General features: G+C 52.3%; 12 protein-coding genes across 12 annotated transcripts; 4 read left to right on the forward strand and 8 right to left on the reverse strand.

Moving 5' to 3' along the window:
* Nucleotides 1–346: 346 nt before the first annotated feature.
* J4E88_005653 (uncharacterized protein) lies at nucleotides 347–1,438 on the forward strand (the record flags this gene model as incomplete). The annotated part of the gene is made up of 3 exons (XM_049399287.1): nucleotides 347–357; nucleotides 422–651; nucleotides 705–1,438. 3 exons carry the CDS (start codon nucleotides 347–349, stop codon nucleotides 1,436–1,438), a joined length of 975 nt encoding a protein of 324 aa, XP_049255078.1.
* A 451-nt stretch (nucleotides 1,439–1,889) lies between these two features.
* Nucleotides 1,890–2,458, reverse strand: J4E88_005654 (uncharacterized protein; the record flags this gene model as incomplete). The annotated part of the gene is made up of 3 exons (XM_049399288.1): nucleotides 1,890–1,927; nucleotides 1,975–2,025; nucleotides 2,074–2,458. 3 exons carry the CDS (start codon nucleotides 2,456–2,458, stop codon nucleotides 1,890–1,892), a joined length of 474 nt encoding a protein of 157 aa, XP_049255079.1.
* Nucleotides 2,459–4,150: 1,692 nt separating this feature from the next.
* On the forward strand, nucleotides 4,151–4,942 carry J4E88_005655 (uncharacterized protein; the record flags this gene model as incomplete). Its single annotated transcript, XM_049399289.1, has 1 exon — nucleotides 4,151–4,942. The coding sequence occupies one exon, from the start codon at nucleotides 4,151–4,153 to the stop codon at nucleotides 4,940–4,942; it is 792 nt and encodes a 263-aa protein (XP_049255080.1).
* A 2,411-nt stretch (nucleotides 4,943–7,353) lies between these two features.
* Nucleotides 7,354–8,814, reverse strand: J4E88_005656 (uncharacterized protein; the record flags this gene model as incomplete). Its single annotated transcript, XM_049399290.1, has 1 exon — nucleotides 7,354–8,814. The coding sequence occupies one exon, from the start codon at nucleotides 8,812–8,814 to the stop codon at nucleotides 7,354–7,356; it is 1,461 nt and encodes a 486-aa protein (XP_049255081.1).
* Nucleotides 8,815–9,080: 266 nt separating this feature from the next.
* Nucleotides 9,081–9,662, forward strand: VMA7 (H(+)-transporting V1 sector ATPase subunit F; the record flags this gene model as incomplete). The annotated part of the gene is made up of 4 exons (XM_049399291.1): nucleotides 9,081–9,140; nucleotides 9,196–9,231; nucleotides 9,289–9,426; nucleotides 9,522–9,662. The coding sequence occupies 4 exons, from the start codon at nucleotides 9,081–9,083 to the stop codon at nucleotides 9,660–9,662; spliced, it is 375 nt and encodes a 124-aa protein (XP_049255082.1).
* Nucleotides 9,663–10,325: 663 nt separating this feature from the next.
* Nucleotides 10,326–10,978, reverse strand: J4E88_005658 (uncharacterized protein; the record flags this gene model as incomplete). Its single annotated transcript, XM_049399292.1, has 3 exons — nucleotides 10,326–10,412; nucleotides 10,462–10,678; nucleotides 10,779–10,978. The coding sequence occupies 3 exons, from the start codon at nucleotides 10,976–10,978 to the stop codon at nucleotides 10,326–10,328; spliced, it is 504 nt and encodes a 167-aa protein (XP_049255083.1).
* Nucleotides 10,979–11,521: 543 nt separating this feature from the next.
* Nucleotides 11,522–12,650, reverse strand: J4E88_005659 (uncharacterized protein; the record flags this gene model as incomplete). The annotated part of the gene is made up of 4 exons (XM_049399293.1): nucleotides 11,522–11,752; nucleotides 11,814–12,137; nucleotides 12,194–12,548; nucleotides 12,598–12,650. The coding sequence occupies 4 exons, from the start codon at nucleotides 12,648–12,650 to the stop codon at nucleotides 11,522–11,524; spliced, it is 963 nt and encodes a 320-aa protein (XP_049255084.1).
* A 394-nt stretch (nucleotides 12,651–13,044) lies between these two features.
* J4E88_005660 (uncharacterized protein) lies at nucleotides 13,045–14,289 on the reverse strand (the record flags this gene model as incomplete). Its single annotated transcript, XM_049399294.1, has 1 exon — nucleotides 13,045–14,289. The coding sequence occupies one exon, from the start codon at nucleotides 14,287–14,289 to the stop codon at nucleotides 13,045–13,047; it is 1,245 nt and encodes a 414-aa protein (XP_049255085.1).
* A 433-nt stretch (nucleotides 14,290–14,722) lies between these two features.
* On the forward strand, nucleotides 14,723–15,706 carry J4E88_005661 (uncharacterized protein; the record flags this gene model as incomplete). The annotated part of the gene is made up of 1 exon (XM_049399295.1): nucleotides 14,723–15,706. The coding sequence occupies one exon, from the start codon at nucleotides 14,723–14,725 to the stop codon at nucleotides 15,704–15,706; it is 984 nt and encodes a 327-aa protein (XP_049255086.1).
* A 406-nt stretch (nucleotides 15,707–16,112) lies between these two features.
* Nucleotides 16,113–17,602, reverse strand: J4E88_005662 (uncharacterized protein; the record flags this gene model as incomplete). The annotated part of the gene is made up of 4 exons (XM_049399296.1): nucleotides 16,113–16,630; nucleotides 16,958–17,026; nucleotides 17,083–17,265; nucleotides 17,311–17,602. 4 exons carry the CDS (start codon nucleotides 17,600–17,602, stop codon nucleotides 16,113–16,115), a joined length of 1,062 nt encoding a protein of 353 aa, XP_049255087.1.
* A 1,709-nt stretch (nucleotides 17,603–19,311) lies between these two features.
* On the reverse strand, nucleotides 19,312–20,264 carry J4E88_005663 (uncharacterized protein; the record flags this gene model as incomplete). The annotated part of the gene is made up of 2 exons (XM_049399297.1): nucleotides 19,312–19,346; nucleotides 19,559–20,264. The coding sequence occupies 2 exons, from the start codon at nucleotides 20,262–20,264 to the stop codon at nucleotides 19,312–19,314; spliced, it is 741 nt and encodes a 246-aa protein (XP_049255088.1).
* Nucleotides 20,265–20,556: 292 nt separating this feature from the next.
* On the reverse strand, nucleotides 20,557–22,507 carry J4E88_005664 (uncharacterized protein; the record flags this gene model as incomplete). The annotated part of the gene is made up of 4 exons (XM_049399298.1): nucleotides 20,557–21,644; nucleotides 21,697–21,726; nucleotides 21,773–22,259; nucleotides 22,310–22,507. The coding sequence occupies 4 exons, from the start codon at nucleotides 22,505–22,507 to the stop codon at nucleotides 20,557–20,559; spliced, it is 1,803 nt and encodes a 600-aa protein (XP_049255089.1).
* Nucleotides 22,508–23,509: the final 1,002 nt, after the last annotated feature.

The raw sequence follows: 23,509 nt of genomic DNA on the forward strand, positions 1-23,509 counted from the left end.
GAAATCCGAGCCATTTCGCGTTCATGTCGGTGGCTTATTATGAACAGTTTCGAGGAATAGAGTGCGAATATCCGCAAGTGTACGGTACCTACGGGTTGCATGTGCCAGCATCGTCACGCAACCGCTTGAGCAAACAGCTATCCCCACGAACAAGCGAATCAGAATTGCATACACCGATCACAATGCAACTAGGCACCAGCCGCGGGAGTGACCGCGTATCCACCGCCCTCTCTGACGGGGGTCCGAGCTCGGCCCATACCATGCCCACGCACCCCGCGACATCGAGCCTCACTCTTGCAACATCTCTCCTGCATCCACCAACCTTACACCACTAATGACGCCTCCCATGCCGGCCAAGTAAGTATTGTTGAGTGTTGCGATCGACTATGATCTGTTATAGTAGCTAATATATGTGATATAGGGCCCGTAGATGGAACGCGAAGACAGTACAGGCGGTCGACAGCAAAGGCGCAGGCAAGAGCGCTGGCATGAAGCGAGCCATTGGCAATAGCAGCTCCGAGCCCCCAAACAAACGGCGGAAGGCAGCAGCATCCACCAAGAAAGATGTCTCCGTACCGGAAGCCAACAAGGCGGACGATCCATGGGTTGTAAATCCGGATCAGGTGTTCAGATTCATGGACCTACCAGGAGGTTAGTCTCTACCATCGGCGTAGTGCTCGAGTTGTTGTACTGACCCCATACAGAGTTGCGCAACCGGATTTATGGAATGGCGATCGAATGGAGCTTCCGCTGCTTCCCTAATACCCATGAAAAGCCAAAGAAATCCAGACGCGGAAAAGCGATTGAGGAAAAAGCACCTGCCATCACCCAAGCGAAACCCCTTCCTTACATCGGCTTGACGCAAGTCTGTTCTCTCATCCGTACTGAGTTTCGTCCTTTGTGGCTATCCACCCATCAGTTCCCGCTCTTTGCACTGGATGGTTACTTCAAAGCGTTCTTTCCGGTGTTACGCGGAGGGTCACGATTAAGCGAAGACGTTCGGAAACGGATCAAGGGTTATTCCAAAACGACTGGCACCCTGCGTCTCTGGATCAGAATGGACTGCTTGAAACGCGTTGATGTCCTCCCACTTCTCAAGTTCAGGCACCGGTTCCCCGAGTACATCATAACGCCCAAAGCTGCCCAACCCAATGTTGAAAAGCTCACCATGGACTCGTTCACAGCTCTCATGAATACCGACAATGCGACCTGGGTCAGTTACATCAAACAACACCGCGTTACGCAGGTTAAGTTGCAAATCAGCCGTTACGAGGTCCGATCCTCCAACTTGCCCATGCGCATTGTTCTCAAGGAGAAGTACGCGCTCGACTGGATGGGATCGGGCTTCGTTCGCCTGCCCCATGTTGTGGAAGAGTACAAGGAATTCTTGGGGCTCGACCCAAGTTGGGGTGTTACTTTTGCCGTGGATTACTCATGAAGGGCCAATTGCGCGCGATGAGCAACAGAGGTGCCCAAAACCTCGGAATACTTCTGTTACGGCGTGCGGAGGAAGTGTAGGGTACACTTATCGATCTTTACGTGGTACGGCGGCCATGTCTCCTTTTGTTCTGAGACATGGTTTCACGTATGGCCGCTAGGCCTTTCCGTCATAGACCTACTAGTCGGGAATACTCCACTCTACTTTAACAGCCAAAGGTCTACAATTGAGACGGCGAGGAGAGCATGAAAGAATATATTCAATTATGAAAGATAGTCTAGATGCATACATCGTGTACCATGAAAAAATACGGCTGATCTGCAGGAATGCCGGTCGTGCAGCTGCTCAGCTGGTGACATGTCATGGCGCGTGACGTCATACCAAAACGCCTACCAGCACATGCCATAAACCTTAACCAGCATGTATACTTCCGCATTCCACCACTCCATGACTACGACTGCATCTTCAAGACCACTTTAGATGGGTTATCTGGGAATGTTAGAAGTCGTTTCGATACCAAAGTGGAGGATACTCACCCCCAAGAAGATCCGCAAAGACCCCTCCATCGTCTACCATCAGAGGCGCGTCTGCACGTTTTCAGTATGAGCATGATCACATCACCGCAATACACATACTGGAGAACTTCAGTTGGTAAGAATCACCATCCTGGCTTGCAGTAACTTTATGCACGGGCATATCGGTGTCTGCCTTGAACCACCACACTTGCTTTGGAAGGAAGCTACGGTCTTCTACCATGGCTCGTCCAAGAATGTGACCGTCGCACTGCAGACGGCTGCCCTTGAGTTCAAAGACGGCTGCGTCCGTGCCTGTTTTCGCATGCGTCTTGTCTTCGGCGTTGCCGTCGACCTTGGCGATGGGACTGCCATCGATTTCGATGGTGAAAGGGGCGGGGAGGCTATCCATCTCTTTTGACGAGAAGATGTGGAATGATATCAGGATCAGAGAAAATAATCCAAATGCCCACAAGAGGTTGCGACGACCTTTCGAATCAGCTGGCATTCGTTCTGGATGTGATGGGTATTGCAGTGCAGAGAGTTGAGATGGTGTCAGGAGTATTAGTAGCAGCTGCGCCACGCATAGTGTGCAGGCAAGGCAACAGTCGAAGTACCTTGCATATGACGCAGACTCCGGATGAGGCTGAAGGCACTGCGCTAGTATGTCTGCATGGCGTTATCTGGCATTCATGCTCGGCGCATCAAGAGACATGTTGACGAGAGCAATTTACGTATACAGTGGCCTTATCGAAGCAGAGTTATGTTGACTATGGTACCGAGGCTGGACGCGGACGCGGCCGGGCGCTGAACACAACGTTTCGACCGCCATTGTTTCTCGACCACTTCACATGCGGTGAACCACCGGCGAGCACTGGAGATCTCCATACCAGCCATACTATGTGCAGGTTTCAGCGCCGTTGTGTAGATCGATACTACCTCCGGCAGTCTGCCGGCTCACGCGCGCGTCGCCAAGACGTTAAAGCTCCGCCCTACCAATAGCTCCTCCATCTCCTGCCTTTCCTGGCCCAGAGCCGGTGTCACCCAGCGAACGCCATAATGCGACATCCTGAATGCTCGCCATCTCCGACGTCGCAATGTGCATGCCGGGGCCAAGTGCGCGAGTGTTTTGCTAGCAGCCCATGCGGACCTATCCGTTGTGGCAGGTCAATCCTCCTGCCTTTTCCCCACTGGCGTACTAGTCACGCCTAACCCAACATCAACACACTATTCGTCCCCCGACAAAATGGCACAAATCACGTACAATGCCGATCATGTAGGGCAATATACACAGCCTGCATCGTGGTTCGCCTACCACGAGATGTTACAGGAACCTGGTCGGCGCTTGTGTCGGTATGCACACCACATGTGGCAAAATCTCTTGCCTCTTCAGGAGACAACGCATGACGGCGCGATAAGATCGCGTCGATTCGATGGACTCTACGAGAACCAAGACTATGGCAAAGGAAATACGATGGTACTTCGGCTTTACTATAGCCAGGATATGGAACGGCGTCACAACCTCCTGCTGTCTAGGGAACAGCGTCGCTGTAACGGCCTTGTTGCGACATACCCCGAGTAGAAACAACCATGTTTGGCGGCTATGTTACGGTTGCCTGAGGCCGTGAGAGGAAACAGTCTTATTTCCGACATGTTTCAAGCACAAGAGATGGCTGAGATCGCAGCCCTAAGCTAGAATGAGACAGGGGCGAAAAAGCAACGATCTGGAGAAGCGGACCTGCAGACTGCAGCTGTGAGGCAAAACTCGCCTTGATCCTGGTATACGGGAGCAACCGCTAGATCAGCTTCGTCCTTCACATTCGTTGTGAGGTAAATAGCCGGAAAGCTTATACTACACGCAGATAACGTACCTACATGGACAGGGTCACCTAGCACGCACCGGCGCGCCAAAGGTACGATGGGCGGACTCTCGTTAAGACTTCGCCAAGCCGAAGCGGACCCCCAATTCGGAAGGACAAAGTGCACACCTAGTCGATCACGCTTGGCGACTCCGGACAACACGATGGAGACACTGCACTGGATTGCGTGTTTGATGATCAGGGGATGATGGTCTGTGTATAAGTATAGAGTCACTTCCCTTTCTTTTCATCATCAGCCAGCTCAGTCAGTCGCTTGTCTCTTCACTTTAATCACTTCACAGTCCTACTCCGTGTAGCCTCATTCACTCGAAACAATCATCATGCGTTTCCAATCCATCATCGCCATCGCGCTCCCTGCGCTCGTCCTTGCGGCTCCTACTCCTCAAGACCCCGAGTACGAGTTCCCCGAGGATGCTCCCGTTGACGACATTGTCGGTGGAACTGCCGCTGCCTCTGGTGACTTCCCCTTCATTGTCAGTCTTCAGAAGAACGGACAGCATCTCTGCGGTGGTTCGCTTTTGGACGCCACCACCGTCGTCACTGCTGCTCACTGCTCCGTGAGCTCAGTCATCGGCTCTGTCAGCACCCTCAAGATCCGTGCTGGTAGCCTGCAAAAGGCATCCGGCGGTACATTGGTTGGCGTCTCATCCGTCACCGTCCACCCCAACTACCGCAGCTCGGGCCAGGACTGGGACGTCGCCATCTGGAAGCTCTCTACTTCCGTCGCTGCCAGCGGCTCCATCGGCTATGCTCGCCTTCCTGCTGCTGGCTCCGACCCCGCTGCTGGATCCAACGCCGTCGTTGCCGGCTGGGGTGCTCTCACCGAGGGCGGCAGCAGCCCTGCTGCTCTCCAGAAGGTCACCGTCCCCATCGTTTCCCGCGCCAGCTGCCGCTCATCCTACGGAACCTCTGCCATCACCACCAACATGATCTGCGCTGGTTTCCCCCAGGGTGGAAAGGACTCCTGCCAGGGTGACTCTGGCGGCCCCATTGTCGACTCCTCCAAGACCCTCATTGGTCTCGTCTCCTTCGGCAACGGCTGCGCTCAGGAGGGTTTCCCCGGTGTCTACGCCCGCACCTCTGCTCTCCTCTCCTTCATCAACTCTGTTTAAGCGTTTGCTGAACGGATTCTTGCTCGCTACTGAATCACGACAATGGATGGATATGGCTCTTCAGCGAAGAGTCGGATGATTGTGAACGACGATGATATACCAAGTGGTCAGAGGTTTCATGAAGCCTCTTGCAAAACCATGTTTTGATACGCCTTTTTTGTATATATCCATTAGCTACGAAATGCATTCAATAACTTCAAACATTCCGCTCAAAATTCATTGTAACATGCCTGTGACATCATTTTCACATCAGCCGACACCAACGATCATGATTTTGTTAACACCATGTATTCTTTTTTCCTGGGACCCGAAAATACAATCTATACGAGACCAACGCATGCGAAGCCACGTGTGCTTTCCCAACACCATCCTATGACGTATAACTCAACGCTTCTGTACCAGCAATCGGATCCCCTCGAGCCTTTTAGACAAAACGGTGTGGGAAGAACAAAAGAAGTGCCCGTTGGGCGGGATGATGCTTGTGGGGCTGAGAACAACACAAGCTTCGCTGTCGCACATTGCTTTTTACTACTATGTTTAGACATGTTTTGACTCGTGTGTCAGAACACTGAGAGAAAGAAGAGCCACAGCTGGCGGTATAGGATAAACTGTTTGCGATCGCGATCGCGCAGTCATGATGCTGGTCTTTATCGTCTTTTGATCAGGCGCGCGGAAAAGCAAAACATAGGTTGTCACCATCTTGATTTGAAGTAAATTTTCTGGAAGCAAAACTCATCGGGTACACGTACCGCAGAAGAAGCAATCATGGTTTTGTGAACACTTCGGTATGGACACACCATGTGCGACGGCGTGTGCCTTTTCTATGTAGAACACTGGCTGTCACGATGATGTGAGACCTCTGGACATCTAACCACATGGCCAGGTATGCGGATAGTTTTGGCTCACAGCCCAGGAAAGACGTGTTTAGGTCGTGGTTATGTTTTCAATCTAGATATCCGGTGCATGAGAATCTCTTTGCAGCGCCTGGATCAAAGCGATCACTTTCTTTCAACATGACATTGTATCCGAGCTTTTTGGATAAAAGGGCAAGAACTCCATAAGTTGTCGAGATAACTGTTTGGAGTATGCAGTAGACACAAGGCGTGTAGCCTTGCGCTTTTTGGTAAAATCGGAATCAGTGTTAATGAAGAAGAAGACTTCGAGAGAGCATACGGGAGTCTTTTATATGCCCCGGTCGCAAGACCGGCTTCTAGCTCAACGGTATAACCGTTGCAAGACCGGGGTGCTTGTTGCACATGAAGTGATCGCTAAGGGTTTTGAAGTCAACGGCAACACACTGTACGGAAGCTGTTGTTCTTGCTCAATAATAAGGTCGCAACACATTACATTGATTCCCTGTGATTCTTGATATTTTGCAGTAATTGAATTTTTGGAAACGCGCTCCATAAAGAAGCCACCTGTCAACTTTGGAGAAAGCACACGCCATGTCTTGATATTGGTCTTCTTTTGGTCCACAGTGGTGGAACAATGTTATGAGGAGAAAAGAGAACCCCAGCACATAGAGCTGGAGCATTCAACCTTTTGAGCAAAGTAGGGGTGTACTGAACAAGAAGTCCAGTTGACAGCAGAGAACATTTAAGTACTGGCAGTAGTTTTATCGGCGACGGCCTCACATCCAGAACTTGTCCTTGGCTTTTTGATAATGGTAGATGAACACAGCAGCCGAATCAGCCGCACATGTGTATAGGTCCTGCTCTATTTTGAAAAGACAGGAAGCGGACATAGCCATGATACCTTGAAATTTTGGACAAGGCTCAGGGAGCATGAACAATAGAATGGTGGCTTTCCATCTGCTATCGACGTTTATATATCTTGAGCATCATGTCGGAGATGCATGTTGAAGGTCCATATCAATGGGTACGAAACATCGAACGGGTTTGTGGAATCTTCGGCGGTACGATCTTTCGATAATACATGTCCATAGACTGTTTATACTTTGAATAAATGAAGGGCATCGGACGTTGACGCATCAGTCTTTTGGCGGGCTGTTTTTGGAAACTCAGAAAACAGACATACTCACGTTCTATGGTTGTTTTCGAAACGGGTAAGGGAAACCGAAGAATATAGGAGGAACGTAGGTGAGCAGTAGGTTGACCTTTATATAGATGGACTGGCCAAGCGGAAACGTGACATGCATGATCGAGTGACTATTTTCAAAAACATATAATGATAGTCCCATGTTGATCGATGAGTGTTCAAAAGAAAGCACACATTGATTTATGTGATTGACGAGATTCTGTAATGGAAGAGCGCCTTGGTGGTCGCTCCTCTCGGGTATTGTAGATAGTAGAATATACATGAACTGAACGAACCCACATCTCACCATCGTACACGCACTTCTTCATTCCGACCTTCGTGTCTCACATGCATCCCCACTGAGTCGTACTTCTTCAGTACCTTCCGCTTTCCCTTCGTCCGACACCAAGGCTTCCATACGGGTTGCTTCTGCCCAAGCTCGCCGACTGGCCTAGAGTCTTCTCGCCGCTCTCCCTCGCAGCGCCCAAATTCCCGAGACTGATTCTCTTCAGAGGGCTAACGTCCCGCTTGCTTGGACTAGCCCTGCGCTCGAAAGCACCGCCGAGGCTATCCCTGCCGCGGCTCGCACTCCTGTCGCCATCTCGTGAGAAGTTTGCACTTGCTGACTTCCGTAAAGGAGACGCGGCATGAGTGTTGACCCCCAGGTATCCGCCGTCGGTAGGCTTGGTGTTGGTTCGGGGGATGGTGGGTGCTTGACGGAAGGGATTGGGCGTTTGCGAGGGTCGAATCGGAGAGGAGAAGTCGGCGTCTGTAGCTGTGGAGGTGGTTGTGTATTGTGAGGTGCCACGATCTTGGTGGACTGAGGATCGTCGTCTCGAGGAGCGCGTGACAGATGGTGATTCCATGTTGTCAGGGTCGTACTGCGAGGCGTAGCTTACATTCGGGTTCGTGCGGAAGGTTTTGCGGTTCACGATAGTAGTTGGTGTGTACGTGACGATTGAGCTCGCAAGACCGTGGCTACTGCCCTTGACGCCGACGCTCGAGTCTCGGGTTCGGTTTGTCGAGATGGTCTGGATTCCGACGTCGCGGCATGGCTTCTGTAGTGAAGGGTGGACGAATTTGCTATCGTACTCGTGAAGCACCTGGCGACTGATGAGAGAGTTGTCCTTGGCCTGCTGCATAAAGGAGCTCCTAAGCCACCAAAGATGAAGCGAGAGCGCGGCTCCGATGAAGATCGTCGTGGTCACCCTGACGCTCGGTCTAGGATCCAAGGGAGCAACTGGGAGGTTGAAGTAGTAGAGCACCACATGTAGCGGGCTGAACAAGCAGAACAGCTCCAGGCATAGCGGGTTTGGGTCCCAAACGGCAACTTCCCAGACGTCCCTGCCCTCGACAGGATGCGCTCTGCTCGCCGCGTTGTTCTGTACCAAGCCCCTCACGAACTGCATCGGACTCGCTGCGGCAGGCGATGAGTCGACTCGGACGCGCTTCGCGCTGGGCGTCTGTGGCGCAACATCCACACTCTGCTCGAAGAGGCGGTAATACCTCCTCTTACCCCAGACCATAAACGCGTTGGCAAAGCTGGCTGCACCCAGGACCAAGACCAGCAAGCCCATGATCCACTTTATCCATCCTGGACCCTGCACCTCGTTGAAGACGCCATCGTCGTCCGAAGCCGTGGATGCGCCGCTATTGGCTTGTGCGAGTACGAAGAGTAGGTTTGCGCCGAAGCCGATGTAAAGCGCATATGCGGATGCGAAGTCCTCCCAGTCAGAACTATTGAGTTCTTCCGAGATCCAGATGAGCCAGTCGGAGAGGTCGAAGTAGGCTTTGATGCGTTCCGAGAGCGGTGCGCGGCGCACGAGGGGAGGCATGGCGCGGTGGTATTACGATTATAAGTGCTAGGGCGATTCCCAGTTTGTAGAAGAGAGGAGAGAAGAAGTTGGGTAGCAGCAGGGCTCAAGTCATGGTGGTGCGGCGACAATGAAGAAAGCGCGAAGGGTGAAAGAAGCGACAGTACAAACAGTTGGCCTAACGCGGACTAGGCCCTGGTCCCGCCCATGACGACGGCGCGCGGGAGCTCCAGCTTCAGTGCAGCCAAGCTCCGACCTCACGACAGCTGCCTCTCTACACTCTCACTATGGCAGCACCCGCGGCACAGTACAAGGACAGGCAGTTCCTCGCCGTAATAGGCGATGAGGTGTGCATCTCGCGGCTTCCCCATCTGGCGGGTCAAAGGCGCTAACCGGTCGCAGGACACTTGCACGGGCATGCTGCTTGCAGGCGTAGGCGTGAGTTATCACTTACGGCGACACGCGACGTAGGCAGGAGACTGACGAGTACTATAGCATGTCACTCAGCCGCCGGACAGCCAAAAGAACTTCCTCGTTGTAGACGCAAAGACCGAGACCGCGACCATTGAAGCTGCATTCGACCGCTTCACCACCGAGCGCAAGGATATCGCGATTCTGCTCATCAACCAGCACGTACGTCTCATGCGCCCCGGATGTGGCGTTGGGATCTAGAAGAATACCAGAGCTTCTACGGACTCGTAGACTGAGACATGTCTAACCACCCATAGATCGCCGAGAAGATACGACACCGAGTCGAGACATACACCGCTGCCTTCCCCTCCCTCCTCGAGATCCCATCGAAAGATCACCCTTACGACCCCGAGAAGGACAGTGTGCTGAAGAGGGTGAGGAGGTTATTCGGAGAGTAGATTTTGGATTTAGGAGACTGGCGGAAGATGAGAGCACCAGCATATGTCGCATACACTACTCGTGGATGGGTACTAGGCATGTGCCGCCGGCAGTTATCTGCGCATACAAGCTACAACGTCAATGAATATGATATCCACCACTACAGATACAAGTCGTAGTATGGAAAGTGTTATGAAGTCGATGCGTGTCCTTCGTATGTACATTAATTCGTCATTATATCCTCGATTCACCGGCCACACATCAACCTTAAGCTGGCACTGTCATTGCGAGGTACCGGCAATGGACCAGCTCATCGGCCAACATACGAATTGGTACACTGCCGGTACCTCGTAATACCAATGCGAGTTTAAGTTCAATGTGTGGATCTTACTGGAACCCTTAGTTGGGAAGCATTAAAACCAAGGCCTACAATCGGCACATGCTGATATCGCGAGTCAAAACAAAGAGAAATCCGCCAAAGATGGCTTACAGCTCATTCCTCCGCCTTAAACGCTCCTGTACCAGACCAGCCAAAGGTCCACTCATCTGAACCCTAGGTTGCCCCATCTTGATCTTGCTGCCACTGCCTACATTAATCTCCTCCGCGTTTCCCCTGCATGGTTGAATATCAGACATCCTCGTTGCTCATCGCGTCTTGTAGAGTCGTTACGAAGTGAGGCAATTTACCGGTGGAAAGCGATCTTGGCGGTGAGGCAAGTAATCTTGTCGCCCTCTGCGGTGAAGACGTCGGCGAGGACGGTGTATGTGCCCTGTCGTGCTGTTAGTACTCTTCCATTCTCGCCGCAGCTTGAAACGTACCGGAGGAATCTCCCTGGGCAGATCAACGTCCTTGGTCAAGCTCATCTCGCCCTTCTCAAGCGGGCACTCGAGGTCTCCCTTCTTTATCGTTTCGCAACCATCCGCGTTCTGGTTGATGAGTGTGATGAGGCCGTACTTGACTTGCAGGTGCATCTTGAAACCCTCACCGACCTCCTCCTTGAAGTCGCCTGTGGCCTTGATGCTGAGCTTCTCGCCACTGTATATGAGTTAGCTTCCGACTGTACACTCTCGAGATTCGCGAAGCTTTCAAGCATGCGATTGCGCAGCTTCACGATGCTTCAACAAGGAACACGTACGGCTTGGGTGGGTTGGGGCTCAGGTCGACCTTCTCAATCTTCAGAAGGTCGTCGGCTGGGTCGCCGCAGAAGTACAGAGGGTTGTCGCCTGGGACCTTGTACTCCTCCTTAATCGTGACCTGGTCGCCACCCATCCATGAGGGCGATGCGGTGACAGAGACGGCGCTCAGCGCGGCGAGGAAGAGGGTGGTGAGCTGCATGGCGGCGGTGAAGACAGCTGCGGTACAAGAGACGAGCTGTGGTTGTGTTGTTGTTGCGCGATAAACACGACGGGAACAACTTCGAGGTGGATTCGAAGTTGGGGAAGGATGGTTGGGGTTGCTGTGGAGAATGGAGAGCTCTGGTAGTGGTCGAGGCTGGCGTCTAGATAGCGGCCGCGGTTGGATCTTGCTGAGGCTGGGGCTGGGGCGAAGCATGGACCCTGCAGCCAACGTCATCGCTGTTGGTCACGCAGCACGCGTGGGTCTTCCGCTAGCACCATCTGGGCTTGACATGTACACATGTACTGCACGCTGTGCCGTCGTGCATTCGTTTCGTGGAGATACAGCAACGGGACGGAATAGCAACGGACTTCTGAGCAACTCTCAATTGATCGATGAGCGACTGAGGATCGTGTTGAGCGAGTTCGGAGAATCCGAAACGCGACATCAGTATACCCACTTGCTGTCAACTCATGATGGAGGTACGTCTGGTGATGGTACGTATCTGAGATCGATTCAGATTCATGACAGCATCCCGACATTCTAGGCGGTGCCTGCGTGCTTAGAGTATCTCCGCGCAGCATCCAAAAACAGACGGTCCAGCTCAGCCGCAGCAGTCTCATTGCTGACCTTCAGTTTCAGAGTTCGCCGTCCATGCGAGACTCCGTCATTTATCCATTCGTTCATACCATCTTCAGGATTGATCTTATTGTAGCCACGGTCCTCTGCAACATCGAACATGTCCCCAAGACCATTCGCAGCATACATGATAGTCTACATATGGGCGCAAGAAGTCAGCGTATGCCTCGCAAGCAATTCGTAAAGGGACACTTACAAGTGGATCCCAACTAGGTAGCGGCTTCCCGAACCCATAGTAGATGTAAGCCATTCGGACTGGGTCGTCCTCCAGATCACTCGCCATGAGCGGTCCGCCTATTAATACCTCTCTGCCGACAGTGGTGCCTACAAACGTTATTGGGCCATTCCATGTCTCTAACACATGAGCGGCAAGGGCGGGCTTGGAGCCCCAGAAGTTCCAGCTACGACCTTTCGGATACTTGCCACCCATGACGACGAGCTCTGCCACTTTAGTCCTGGCAAGCTCGCGACCGTCAAGCTGAGAGTACTCATCGGGTTTGGAGTCGAGCAGTCCAGACAACTGTAGGATTTAGCAACTGGCTGTCAATAGACAAGAGCCATATTCTGAAAACGCACGTTATCGAGGAAGCCGATGGAAGCAATCGTCACGCTTCCGTCTTCTGATTCAGAGAGCAGCTTTCTGTACAAGACAACTGGATCCCATGCCTTGTCTGCTTTTCCCCATGGTAGAGTGCCTCCGGACCAGTGGTAGGCCACTTTACTCGTGTACTCGCCGCGCTTGTAGTCCCAGGCGTCAAAGAACCTTACGTCGTTCATTGGACGACGAATACCAATAGGTGTCTTCGGGTGTCCATAATGTGCCACAATAGCAGACGCTGCGAGGGCAGAGTATGAACAGGGATGGTTGACGTTGACACCAAGGAGGTTGACATTGGGGAGCGTTGCGCCTAGCAACAATGCGCCCGCATCACTAGTACACTAGTAAGCATCTTATGGTATGAGAACGGGGTTCTGCGTACTCAACATCGCTGTGCAAGTCGGTGTCGATGATGAGATTCTTGCGCGTTGTCATTGCCTGGAATTTGTCGAGAAGGGAAGCAATAGTATGTGAAGGTAAGTTGAGAGGCCCGCGATATACTGTGAATATTTAGCGTGTCTCTCGTAGGGAATGGAGAGGTGGGAATGTCTGGCCGTCAACCAAGCATGAGGGGTAGCTAGCAGCCTCAGGCCCACCGGTTCTACCAATCATGATCTAGTCCACAAGGCGCAGTCAGATAAACATCGGCGCCTACGTATCTGGAATGCCTGAGGGTTTGAACAAACAAGTGGGCCAAATATGGTTCAGGAAAGCCATGTGTGTTATAGATATCGCATCAATTACCCATGTTCTCTCGCTCATAGTAATGCTAGAAAGGTGCATGATAGATTCAGCCTTATAAACAACCTATTACTGAGGCTTACATAGTTTACATTGGCGGTGGGTTGAGATCAAGGCCCTCAACGCTGAGCTTGAAGCTGTCCATTCGCGAATAACTTCCCCCAGAGTCGAAGTCGAGTCTGCCGCGCTCACAATCGTCAAAATCGACATCTGCGACTAGCAATTCATCCTCTTTCTCCCATACTGGTCCAGCAAGCACCTCGCCCAAGGGTGATACTATCATAGAGCCGCCACGGGAAACATATTCCTCGCCGTCTGCTGACTGAGGCTGCGAGAAGGGTTGCTGCTTTGGGCTAAGCGCATCTTCTGCAGTGGATGAGGAGTCAATCGCCGATGAATCGCCCTCAGTCGCCTGTCCCTCTGGTATTGGTATACAGATCTCATGACCCTCTGGCGTTTTCGTGATGGTGCTTCGTCGTCTGCCAGCAACTCCATTACTCTGTTGCGAGAGGCTCCTGCCGACGCCGCTTCTACTCCCATTGCCCTGCGATTGTGCTTTGCCGGTGATCCATTCCGGGAGGTGTTTCTTCTTGACGCACTGGTTTGCGCTAACCACGAAGCATCGGCCTTCGCAGCCTACCGTGCGCATCAGCGACGACCAAGCATCACGCGCATCTGCTGTTGGCGCAAACCACAGATTGACGTTCTGGCTGTACAAGCTTTGCCTCAGCAATGGCATGTAGTTCTCCCAGCAAATCGCCGACCCCATACACAGCTTGACACCCTTGATTTCCGTTGTCACGGCCCTCAGTGTACTCGCACTTCCCATGCCCCAAATCAGCCTTTCGCTGCCTGTGGGCATGACTTTCCTCCTCTTGCCCAATACACCCATCTTTGGGTCGACGAACACAACTCCGCAGTATAGCGTGCCACCCGACTTCTCCACAATCCCCGTAACAACAAAGACCCCCGTCTCTCTTGCTATCCTCTCCAGCTCCTCTCGTGTCCCATCACCCCTGTATTCCTTCCCTCTCGGCAACTCGAGCTTCCGGTCTAGCCAATCTTGCCCAGCGCCGCTCGGTGTGTCGCCCATGTCGACAGCATCGTGGAAATAGTGCAAGAACTGCTCGCGACCTTCGGGTGCGCGACCGCCAACCGCAGCGCCAAAAGCGCAAGTACGAGGATATCCACCCAGGTATGCTTCGGGAAATAGGAGGACATCGATGTCTTGGGATGCGGCGCGCTTCGTGGTCGCTTCGAGAGCGGCGAGGGTCTCGGCGGTTGTGGAAAGCGTGCGGGATTGCGCGGATGCGATTTTGAGTGTTTGAGGCATTGTGAATAGATACAAGGAAACGAAATAAGCGGTGATAAATGGTGAAACCAATTTCAAGGGAAAGAACGAAGGAAAGAGATGGCGTATGAGCTTCCGAAGCTTGCCGTGATGGCAGCTGAGCTTCCCAAGCTACCCCGCTCGTGCCCCCACCTTGAACGAGCAAAAGAAAGCATCTCCAACACCAGAGTAGCTATTGACGCGTGACGCGTCGCGGTGTTGGGGAAGACGCGGATAGGACCGAGAAACGATGATGATCTCAGTGGATGCTTGTGGAGCTGCTAGATGGACGAAGCTTCCACAACTCCACACCACGACGTCACACTCCGATGAACACTAGCAGACGCAGAATTTCTTCTTTCCACATAGACAGCATCCAGCGTAATAGTCACTTCTACTTTTTCAATCAAACTCGATAAACTACAAACTTCCCAAAATGTCGCAACCCGTGGACGTACCAACCCATCTCAACTCCCTCATCACCTCTTCGCACCCCCAACTGCGCGATGCAGTCCTCCCAAAACTTCTCAGCTCCATCCACACAATAGCCGGCCACCTGCGCACCTCCCCATCCGTAACTCAAGTCGGAACCGCCAATGCCTTCGGCGACGACCAACTGAACGTAGACGTGCTGGCCGAAGAAGCGATCCGCAAAACCATCGATTCATGCCCATCCATCGTAACAGCATCCAGCGAAGAAGACCCCGTTGAGAAATCATCGAAATCCACCAGCAGCGAAGAGCAAGGCAAAGAAGTCTACACACTGGCCTTCGACCCGCTAGATGGCTCTTCTATTATCGCACCAAACTGGAGTGTAGGCACGATAATCGGAGTCTGGGAAGGAGCCTCAGCGCTGCATCAATCGCCCGACACGAAGCAAATCGCTTCGATACTGGGTGTACTAGGCCCACGTACAACCGCCATCGTCGCTCTACGTCTACCTGGTACCAAGGGCTCATGTTTCGAAGTCGGATATGCAGACGACGGCACCATGCAAGTCATCCGTCCAGACGTCCAATTGACGCAAGCCTCTGAAGTAAAGACGCGGTATTTCGCCCCGGCGAACATGCGCGCAGCAGCCGAAGACCAGAGGTATTTGAACCTGATCAACCGTTTCATCATGCAAAAGTATACGCTGCGATACAGCGGCGGCCTCGTTCCGGATGTTGTACATGCGCTGGTCAAGGGTCATGGTGTGTATATTTCTCCGGTTACGGAGCAGAGCAAAGCCAAGCTTAGGCGGCTTTATGAACTAGCGCCTATCGCGCTGATCTTGGAGTGTGCTGGAGGTGCGGCGCTGGACTCTGCGACCGGGAAGAGGGTGCTCGAGACAGCGATTGAGGATACGGACGAGAGGGGTGGCTTGATCTGTGGAAACAAGGAGGAGGTTGAGGCTGCTGCGAAGTCTTTACTTCAGTAGACGGAGTCATCGAGAGACTGATTTATCACGATGGATGCGCCAAGGGATGCATCTAGATGAGTGAATGAAGAGGGTCTAATATTAGGAGGCTCTAATCTAATTCGATCCATACTCGTCAACCTTCTACCAGTATCCAAAATGTTGCTCGTAAGAACAAGGAAAAAAGGGGGTATATGTCATGAAGAGCTCATGACGGAAGTGTGCAACGAGGCGTCATTGGCCATCGTGCCCTGAATGTGTGCGCTTCTCAAATTAGAAGCGGCTGTAATGTCGTAGCGTGCTCAAGGAATGTCTTGAGCCGTTGGAATAAAAACAAAGGGAAAGGTATATGGGTCTAGAAAACCAAAAGGTCGACGAAACGATGGTACGAGGCATGGAAGCAGTAAGACGAACGGCAAAAGTCCACTCAATAAGCGCGCCCGGCTTCGACGTCCCTCTCGCGACTCCGACCACGAGTTGTTGATGTGCCTCTGCTGCCCGGTCGGAGCGCTGCGCAGACTGTCTTGCAGCCATCCCGCCAACCAGGCTGCGATGACACGGGTAGCGCGGTGAGCTCCTTCGTGCTGTGGAGGCTCGCATGCTCGTAATAACCACGCTCTTCAACCTTGACATCCAACTTGTTGGTTATATGGATGCCTTCCAATGGAACATCGCCGCGAATCGATCCAGCAGTGCACTGTGATCGTTGTGTCGAGTGCTGGGATGCTTTCCCGGTGAAGCCTTGCGATAGCGCATTCGACGACGGACCGGACGTATGACCGGGGATTCCAGTCTGAGAGTAGCCGGCGCGCGAAGTGTACATGCTGAAGTAGCGACCGAGGAAGACTTTGAGCGAGGGTGCCGAGGCGCACATTACGGCTAACTGGGCTTCGAGTGTCGTCCAGATCCAGCCAGAATATGCTGCCCAGGTGATGTCGTAGGTGACTAGACCAGAGAATTAGTTTTGCTCGATGACGATTCAGAAAGATAGATCCTTACAGTAGTATAGCTTTGCGGCATAGAACGTTCGCATCATACCGCAGATGCATGTTATAAGGCCCACGCCAAAGATGGCACACAGACCAATCTTTTGGCGTTTGCTGATCTGGAGGTTCCAAATCAAAAGTACTGGTAGCAGGCAGATGATGAAGTCCTGAAACAATGAAATCACCGCGCATGCGACAATGAGGGCCCCCTCGTTGCGACACGTTAGTTCATTCTGCAGTCTCCAGGATATGTCGAAGAGGCGAAAGAATCCTATGACTGGTGTACATGTGAAGACAATGGCAATAGTGAAGGCTATTCCGTAGATGATGCAGAAGGCGATGGTGCCGTAGACCCCTGTGGAGCAACGTTAGCTTCTGCGTGGACCAGGCTGGCTTTGGCGAGATACTTACAGTAGATAAACTGATTCGTCAGACGATCACCGATTCGGCGGTAGAAGCAAAGGATCGAGACTTTGATCAGCGTCGAGGTTAACATGTAGTTAAGTTCGATTGCAAAAGCGATCTCTCTTGTCGTTACTAGCGTTTCTTTGGTCTGGTCCCAGACGTGCCATTGGAAGCCATAGATACGAATACCTGCGTTTGTTAGCAAAGACCACTTCGAAAGGAAGCGATACATACCAAGTACGCTTGATATGGTCAGACCGAATAGCGGCAGCATTGCCATGCTGACAAGTATGTCATCCAGCCCAAAGTTCTTCGATATGACCAGCCTTGCCCACATCCGCGCACAGTATACCAGGAAGGTGATGCCCAAGACGACCATGAGCAGTATTGGGGGTCCCCAACCTCGTTCCTCCGGGTCGACATAATTCGGTTTTGGCCAGCTGAGAAGGACTTCTGGTGGAGGATGTAAACCGCCTGCACGAGCGACGAGACTGCCGCCATAGGATCCCAGAGTGTTTCCGTCCATATTGGGAAATACCGGCGTAGTAGCAGCAGGCCTAGCTGTCGGGGTGAATGTGACACGAACTGACCATCGCAAACAGAAACGACGCCCGGGATATGAGCCAGATCTATACACACAAGAGTCGGGGGTCCACGACCAATGACTCCGCTAGTTGTTAGCGGGGTCCATATCTTCCCGCACCTCAAACACTGTGGAGTGATCTACGCCACAGTACGGGTCCCCTAGTCTTGCATGGCGTATATGGACTATTTCGCCGACTGCATCCATTATTAGGCTCTTTCCGTGAGAGCTTCCAAGAAAGTTGCGGTGAACATCGGGGGTACAAGGCGGAGCCATGTGCGGTCAGCTTCGCGACATAAACAAGTCGCTGTAGTTGTGCGCATAGCCCTGGCAAGCGTGGCGTTGTGTAGAAACCCGGGGGCGCGTAACAGTGAACGCAGCTGAAGGCTATACTGGCCCTGTAAACGCCTTGCATCGTGGGACGCTGATCTTTGATCACCATGAGGCAGGGAGGTTTGATCGCACACGTGGCATGTGTAACAGGACGTTTGTTGGCGTTGCTTCTGCAGGTGTTTGAAGATCGCGCGACCCGCTGTAGCGGTAAATGATCCACGCGAGCGTATGGAGCTTGAGCTTGCCCAGGTGCGAAGCGACACTTGGGGTAGGATTGCCGATACCACTTACTAGTAGTCGAGCTAGAATCATCAATTCTACCCGTGTGCCTGCAGATCTGCGACGTCCCCACAGGAAAACGGCTGGTGGTGGGTTGTGATCAGTGACCCTGGGTCATGAATTTTCGTCGAAAACGAGGAGAAGAATTCAAATGTGTTGAGACATCGATGTCCAAGAATCCATGTACAATCGTGCGCATACCTGCCTTACATCATCATGGTGATGCATGTCAAGGAAAGCTACTTCTGAACCCAACCTCGAGGCAAGATCCATGGCGATCATAGAGCGGTGCGCAATCATGGAAAGCTTCAATGACAAGACGCCATAGTGTGCGACTGCATTAGGTGAGCTTGTCACAACTACCGAGGATTTGCAACCGCAGTTCCAGATTAGCATTGAGGTGTCGAACATGTGCAGTCGCCCTACGAACGATTCCCGTCGCGAGTAAGAGGCGGACCTAGGCTAAGGCTAACGGACGTCTCAATAACGACTTGAGTACCGCTAAACGCGTAAAAGGCCCTACCAAGACCAACGGATGCTTGTCGTTTTACAAATGCTAACCGGGAATTTTGGCATTCTGCGAATAGGGTTGCGCTCGCTGCGGGACTTACCATGTCAAAACTCAATTTCGTGATCGACAGCCACGCGACTGAGGCGTTCGTGACGAGACGTTGTACGCGCAAAGTCGGCGATAGAAGTTTGTAAAGTGTCAATAACCGCTGCAAGGCTCGGGAATATGGATAAACGTGCGTGCTGATGATGAATGAACATGGTAGGTGCTGGAGATTGAGTCTGAGGAATCTATCGAAGAATGCCCAGGTGCTGACATCATCAGCAGCGCACAGACCCCAGCAAGAAAGCTACACTCTCCAGTCAAACACGTCCTCCCCGCATCCCTTTGACCCCTGTTTGGTTCACATCTCAGGCAGAGTTCTTAATATTCCAGGCAAACTTCGGCTTCCGCTATCGGGATGCCTCTGTCGAATTCCTCTATCGAGATCGGGCTTTGAGCGACGGTTTTCGTTATCAGCCGGCAACGTCTACTCCGAGATGACCTCTTGTCCGAGCTCAGGGACTATTCGAAATACAATTGAAGATCTCTTAACGCTACATCTCTAGGTACTAGAAGATCTGCCGTGCTCACTCACCACGTGGAAAGCCTAGCAAATGCTTCCATCGCCTTTAGTACAGCCTCGGCTGCTTCTGACTGCGGAACAAGATCGACACATGCATCAGCGGATTGTCCCGAATGCGCCACCTCCACAGCATCGCCTGTCATCCCCTTACCGCCTTCCATATCCTCGTTATTGTAATCGCCTGGATCTTCGCGCGCAGCTTTTGCCAGAACTGGTTCGCTTCCAGTCGGATCACGATAATCCCAAGTCCCAGGCTTCTTTCGATGTATTGCATGCAGCTTGGCAGGCTGTCTACGGCCACCACCCGCACCAGGACGCTTCCGTGGCTTCGTAATCATTCCGTCTGCAGGCTCATCCTCCACGCCTCCAAACCCGTCCTGTCGCATGAATTGATCGAAAAATTGCATGCGAGGTTCATCAATCTTGAGCACTGCCTTACATGCGCGATAACCCTTCTTCAGCATTGCTGCGACGTACTTGTTGGCGAAATGTTGTATCCTGTCCTCCTCGACTGGCCCGGTGCTGTCCATTGCGGCGTCATCACTGGAGCCAAGGGTGAGACTGTCGAGAGCTACTTCCGCACGTACTACATCGATCAGGCAAGCCGGGCAGACGAACGGCTGGCCTTGCATCGGTCGCACACAGGTCACACCACAGCTTGCGGTATACTCTGTTTGGATCCTGTGGCCACACTGTAGGTCATGGAACGTCGATGATGGGTTGCATGGACTGTACATGTCGTGGAAGTGCTGATCACTCTCTTGGATCTGCAGCTCACGCTGTTGCCTTTCGGTTTCAGCTACCTTGTTGTGGAAGGCATCGATGATAGCGCGAGCTTGTGCAGGAGCAGCGTGCATGTTTACCCGAGAATCACCCCGGGCAGCTGAATTGATGCAGTCGGTAGCCAGGCGTGTAGTTTTGATGTCGCATTCGAGCTGGCGATGAGATTGTCTACTTCAAGAGATGGTTGGTGTTGTACTTGGGTAGCGGAGGTTGTTGACTCGGAGGGAGAGTCATGTGTTGATGGGGGAACTCCGCGCGTGACAAGATGCGCAATGCCGAGGGCGGCTGACTAATACAGGAGCGGAGCCTTGTGTCAATAGCACCGACTGACGGTAAGACACCTGGACAGAAATTTGATGAGAAGTCTTATTTGTGTATCTTCATTCGACTCACAGTAATGTCGAATGGTGGGTAGTGCAGCTCGACCCCTTCCTCATTCTCAATTAGGACAACCTTGCTCACAGGCCATCCATTGCTGTCATGATAGCCGTCAAAGTCGAACCAATCGCACGATGCCAATCCTGGAAAGATCATCCTCCAAACCTGCGCTCCAGGTCCAAATTCATCTGTCTCGCCTACGCCCTCCGCCGGCTCCAAGACAACCCCTTCCGGTGTAGAGAAGTAGCGTGGCTGGGCATCCGCGGTCCAGGACAGGCGATCTATTGCTTCGAGCGCGGATGAACCGTTCACCAGGAGCGAGCGAATATACAAGATTTGGTCTTTGATCTCCAAGTTGGCGTAAGTGGAGGAGTTTGAGAGCGTGGTGGCGACTTCATCAGCAATGAGTCCAGTGTCTTCACCAGCGCTGTAGAACCCTGCAAATCGCTCCTTCGTTCTTGTGCTCAATGCTTCTGCGAAAGCAGGCGCAAGGATAGCATGTACTGTATCTCTGACAGTACTCGTCGAGATACCTGCGTAGTCGGCCAGACCGGAGCCTTGCACGAGCACGATTATTCCATACCCGAGATTTGGTATCGCGTCGATCCAGCTATGCCAGCCTCCTCCATCGCCGGACTTGCCAAAGATGCTATATGTCTTCATACTTTCCTCCGCCAGACTAGCATTCTCACTCGTCGGTAGATTCAAGATCTCAATCTCCCAGCCTGGGCCACTCTGCTGTTTGCCGTCTGCAAGTATGACACTTGGCTTCATAACCTGACGACGCTGGAAGGGTGTGATGAGTGTAGGCTCGGGCGTGAGCCATAAGCCATGCATATAACGGGCGAGATCGTTTGCAGAGCTCCACATGCCGGCTGCTGGATCGTAGCCTTCGCCTACGATCAAATCGACCCAACTGTCACCGCCCGGTACGGTTATGTCTGGTATAAGGTCCTGCGGGACAGTGCCAAAGAAGCTGTGAGTCATGTTCAATTGCAGAAGAAGCTCCTGAGATGTCAGCTCAGACCAGGTCAAAGACGAGGAAGTGACGTTATTGTAGTATGTGGCTACAGCGGCTGGGGGTCGATTAGTCAATGTTCTCATTAGTCGCATGGAATGTTCACTCACCACCTAGAATACCCAAACCGGCGTTTGAATCTGTTCGTGTCAGTACGCGTCTCATTCGTAGTATAAAGTCGCTTACAAGCCGCCCTCTGCCCTGGTGCAAACATCAAATTCTTCATCGCTATCCCATCAATTACATCTTGGGCAGTCTCACCCGCCCATGCGGCTCCAATGGTCGGCGAATCTGCTTTTCCGGTACTGAGAATCATGTTGAAGCCAGTACTGTAGCTCTCCCTTGGTATACCCGCTGTGTGGCTGGCAAGCATACGCAATGTGATCTCGCTGCCGCCGTCGTTCCAGTCTCTCTCCGGTAGACCGAAAGAAGGAAGCAGTTGGCGGACGGGCGTATCGATAGTTAGGAGAGATGACGATGATGAGGAGTTTTGTCTGAGCTGGTTTTCGATGACCAGAGCAGAGGCCATCGCGACGTTTTTCGAACAAGACATCAGGCGGAAGATCGAGTCGCTCGTCACCACATTTGCCTCGGTCGAGCCCACATCCGTCTCGTTGAACTTCAATGTTCCGTTGTTGAAAACATATGCTGGTTTCGGGCTTGACGCATGAACCTTGTGATTGTTAGTAATAAGCCTTTCGATGAGATTGGACCTGTACGCACAACGGCGAAGCTGAGTCCATCGCGAGTGGTGTTGATGTATAAAGCCGAGAGGTTGCGCTGGACTTGTTCAAATGCTGCAATTACTGCCGGATGTTGTAGTGTCAGCGGGTCAGACAGTATCTTGTCGGCGAAGTCGGGCACGCATGCACATGCTGCGAAGGAGACCAGGCATGGTGCAAATGCGAAGGTGATCCTCATAGTGAGGCTGTTGTTTTCGAAACTCAATCACAGAAGCGAATGTAGAATGCGCGCGAGGATGTCGGGCTTTGGGGATATTTGTACATTGCGATACAGAAGTATGTTGTGCACAGGTAGATACCGCTGTAACGGTCCAAGAGTTGCGTATGCGCCGAGACGGCATCAGGGATGCGACAAGCCAATGATGTGTTTGTGCTCCTGCAACCAGAGACACCTGCCTATCGGGGCCGATTTGTATGCATATGGCTGCAGATAATCCACAATGCTTCTGGTCATGCTTTTTCCATCTGGGCGACTCCGACCTCAACTAGGTACCGTCATCAACGAAGGTAGAGCAATTGTCAAGAGCCTGCGACCCTGAATAGTCGAAGCTTGTGGCGATGCTTACTACCGAAATGAGGGCGAGAAGGACCGAGAGGGAGCATCCATGAATGTTCGAAGAACGAAGTTTAGGTCAAGAGTGGGGTGACCCCATGTTGGTATTTGCGCCCCACATCAACGCCTATCTCTGAATCTAATAGCCTTGCGTTTACACCTTTCATCTCTTCGAACGCTTTTTTTTCCTCGATACCGACGACGTTTCGCTACAAGTATAACACCTGCTGCGCTTTTTCATTTTCTTGATTTGCGGGAAGGGGACGAAGTGTTCAAGAATGTAGTAGCGCCATAACCGGGTGTAACGTATACCGTATAAGGTCACAAGCTGGAAGTACCCTTCAATTGCATGCAAGACGACATGTAAGATGAGTGGAGTGTAATAAAACGTATATTGTTTGTAAAAGCAGAACCGAGAAGGTAAAAATAACGTATTCGGTCATGCCGCAGCTGGTCAAGTAAAACCAACCGTTGTATCATTATCGTAGAAAGAACGTATCTCTGGTCAATGCATCGCGCTCTAAGCGCCTCTGTCGCTCGCTCTCCTCTAAACGTTGGAGCTGATTTCTATCGATGGCAAATCCTTCCAGGTTACTTGATGTCCTATCGCCAGAGCCTCTCGCGGCG

This window comes from Alternaria novae-zelandiae, assembly GCF_023758075.1.
Source record: "Alternaria novae-zelandiae strain BMP 2774 chromosome Unknown scaffold_10, whole genome shotgun sequence".
NCBI lineage: Eukaryota > Fungi > Ascomycota > Dothideomycetes > Pleosporales > Pleosporaceae > Alternaria > Alternaria novae-zelandiae.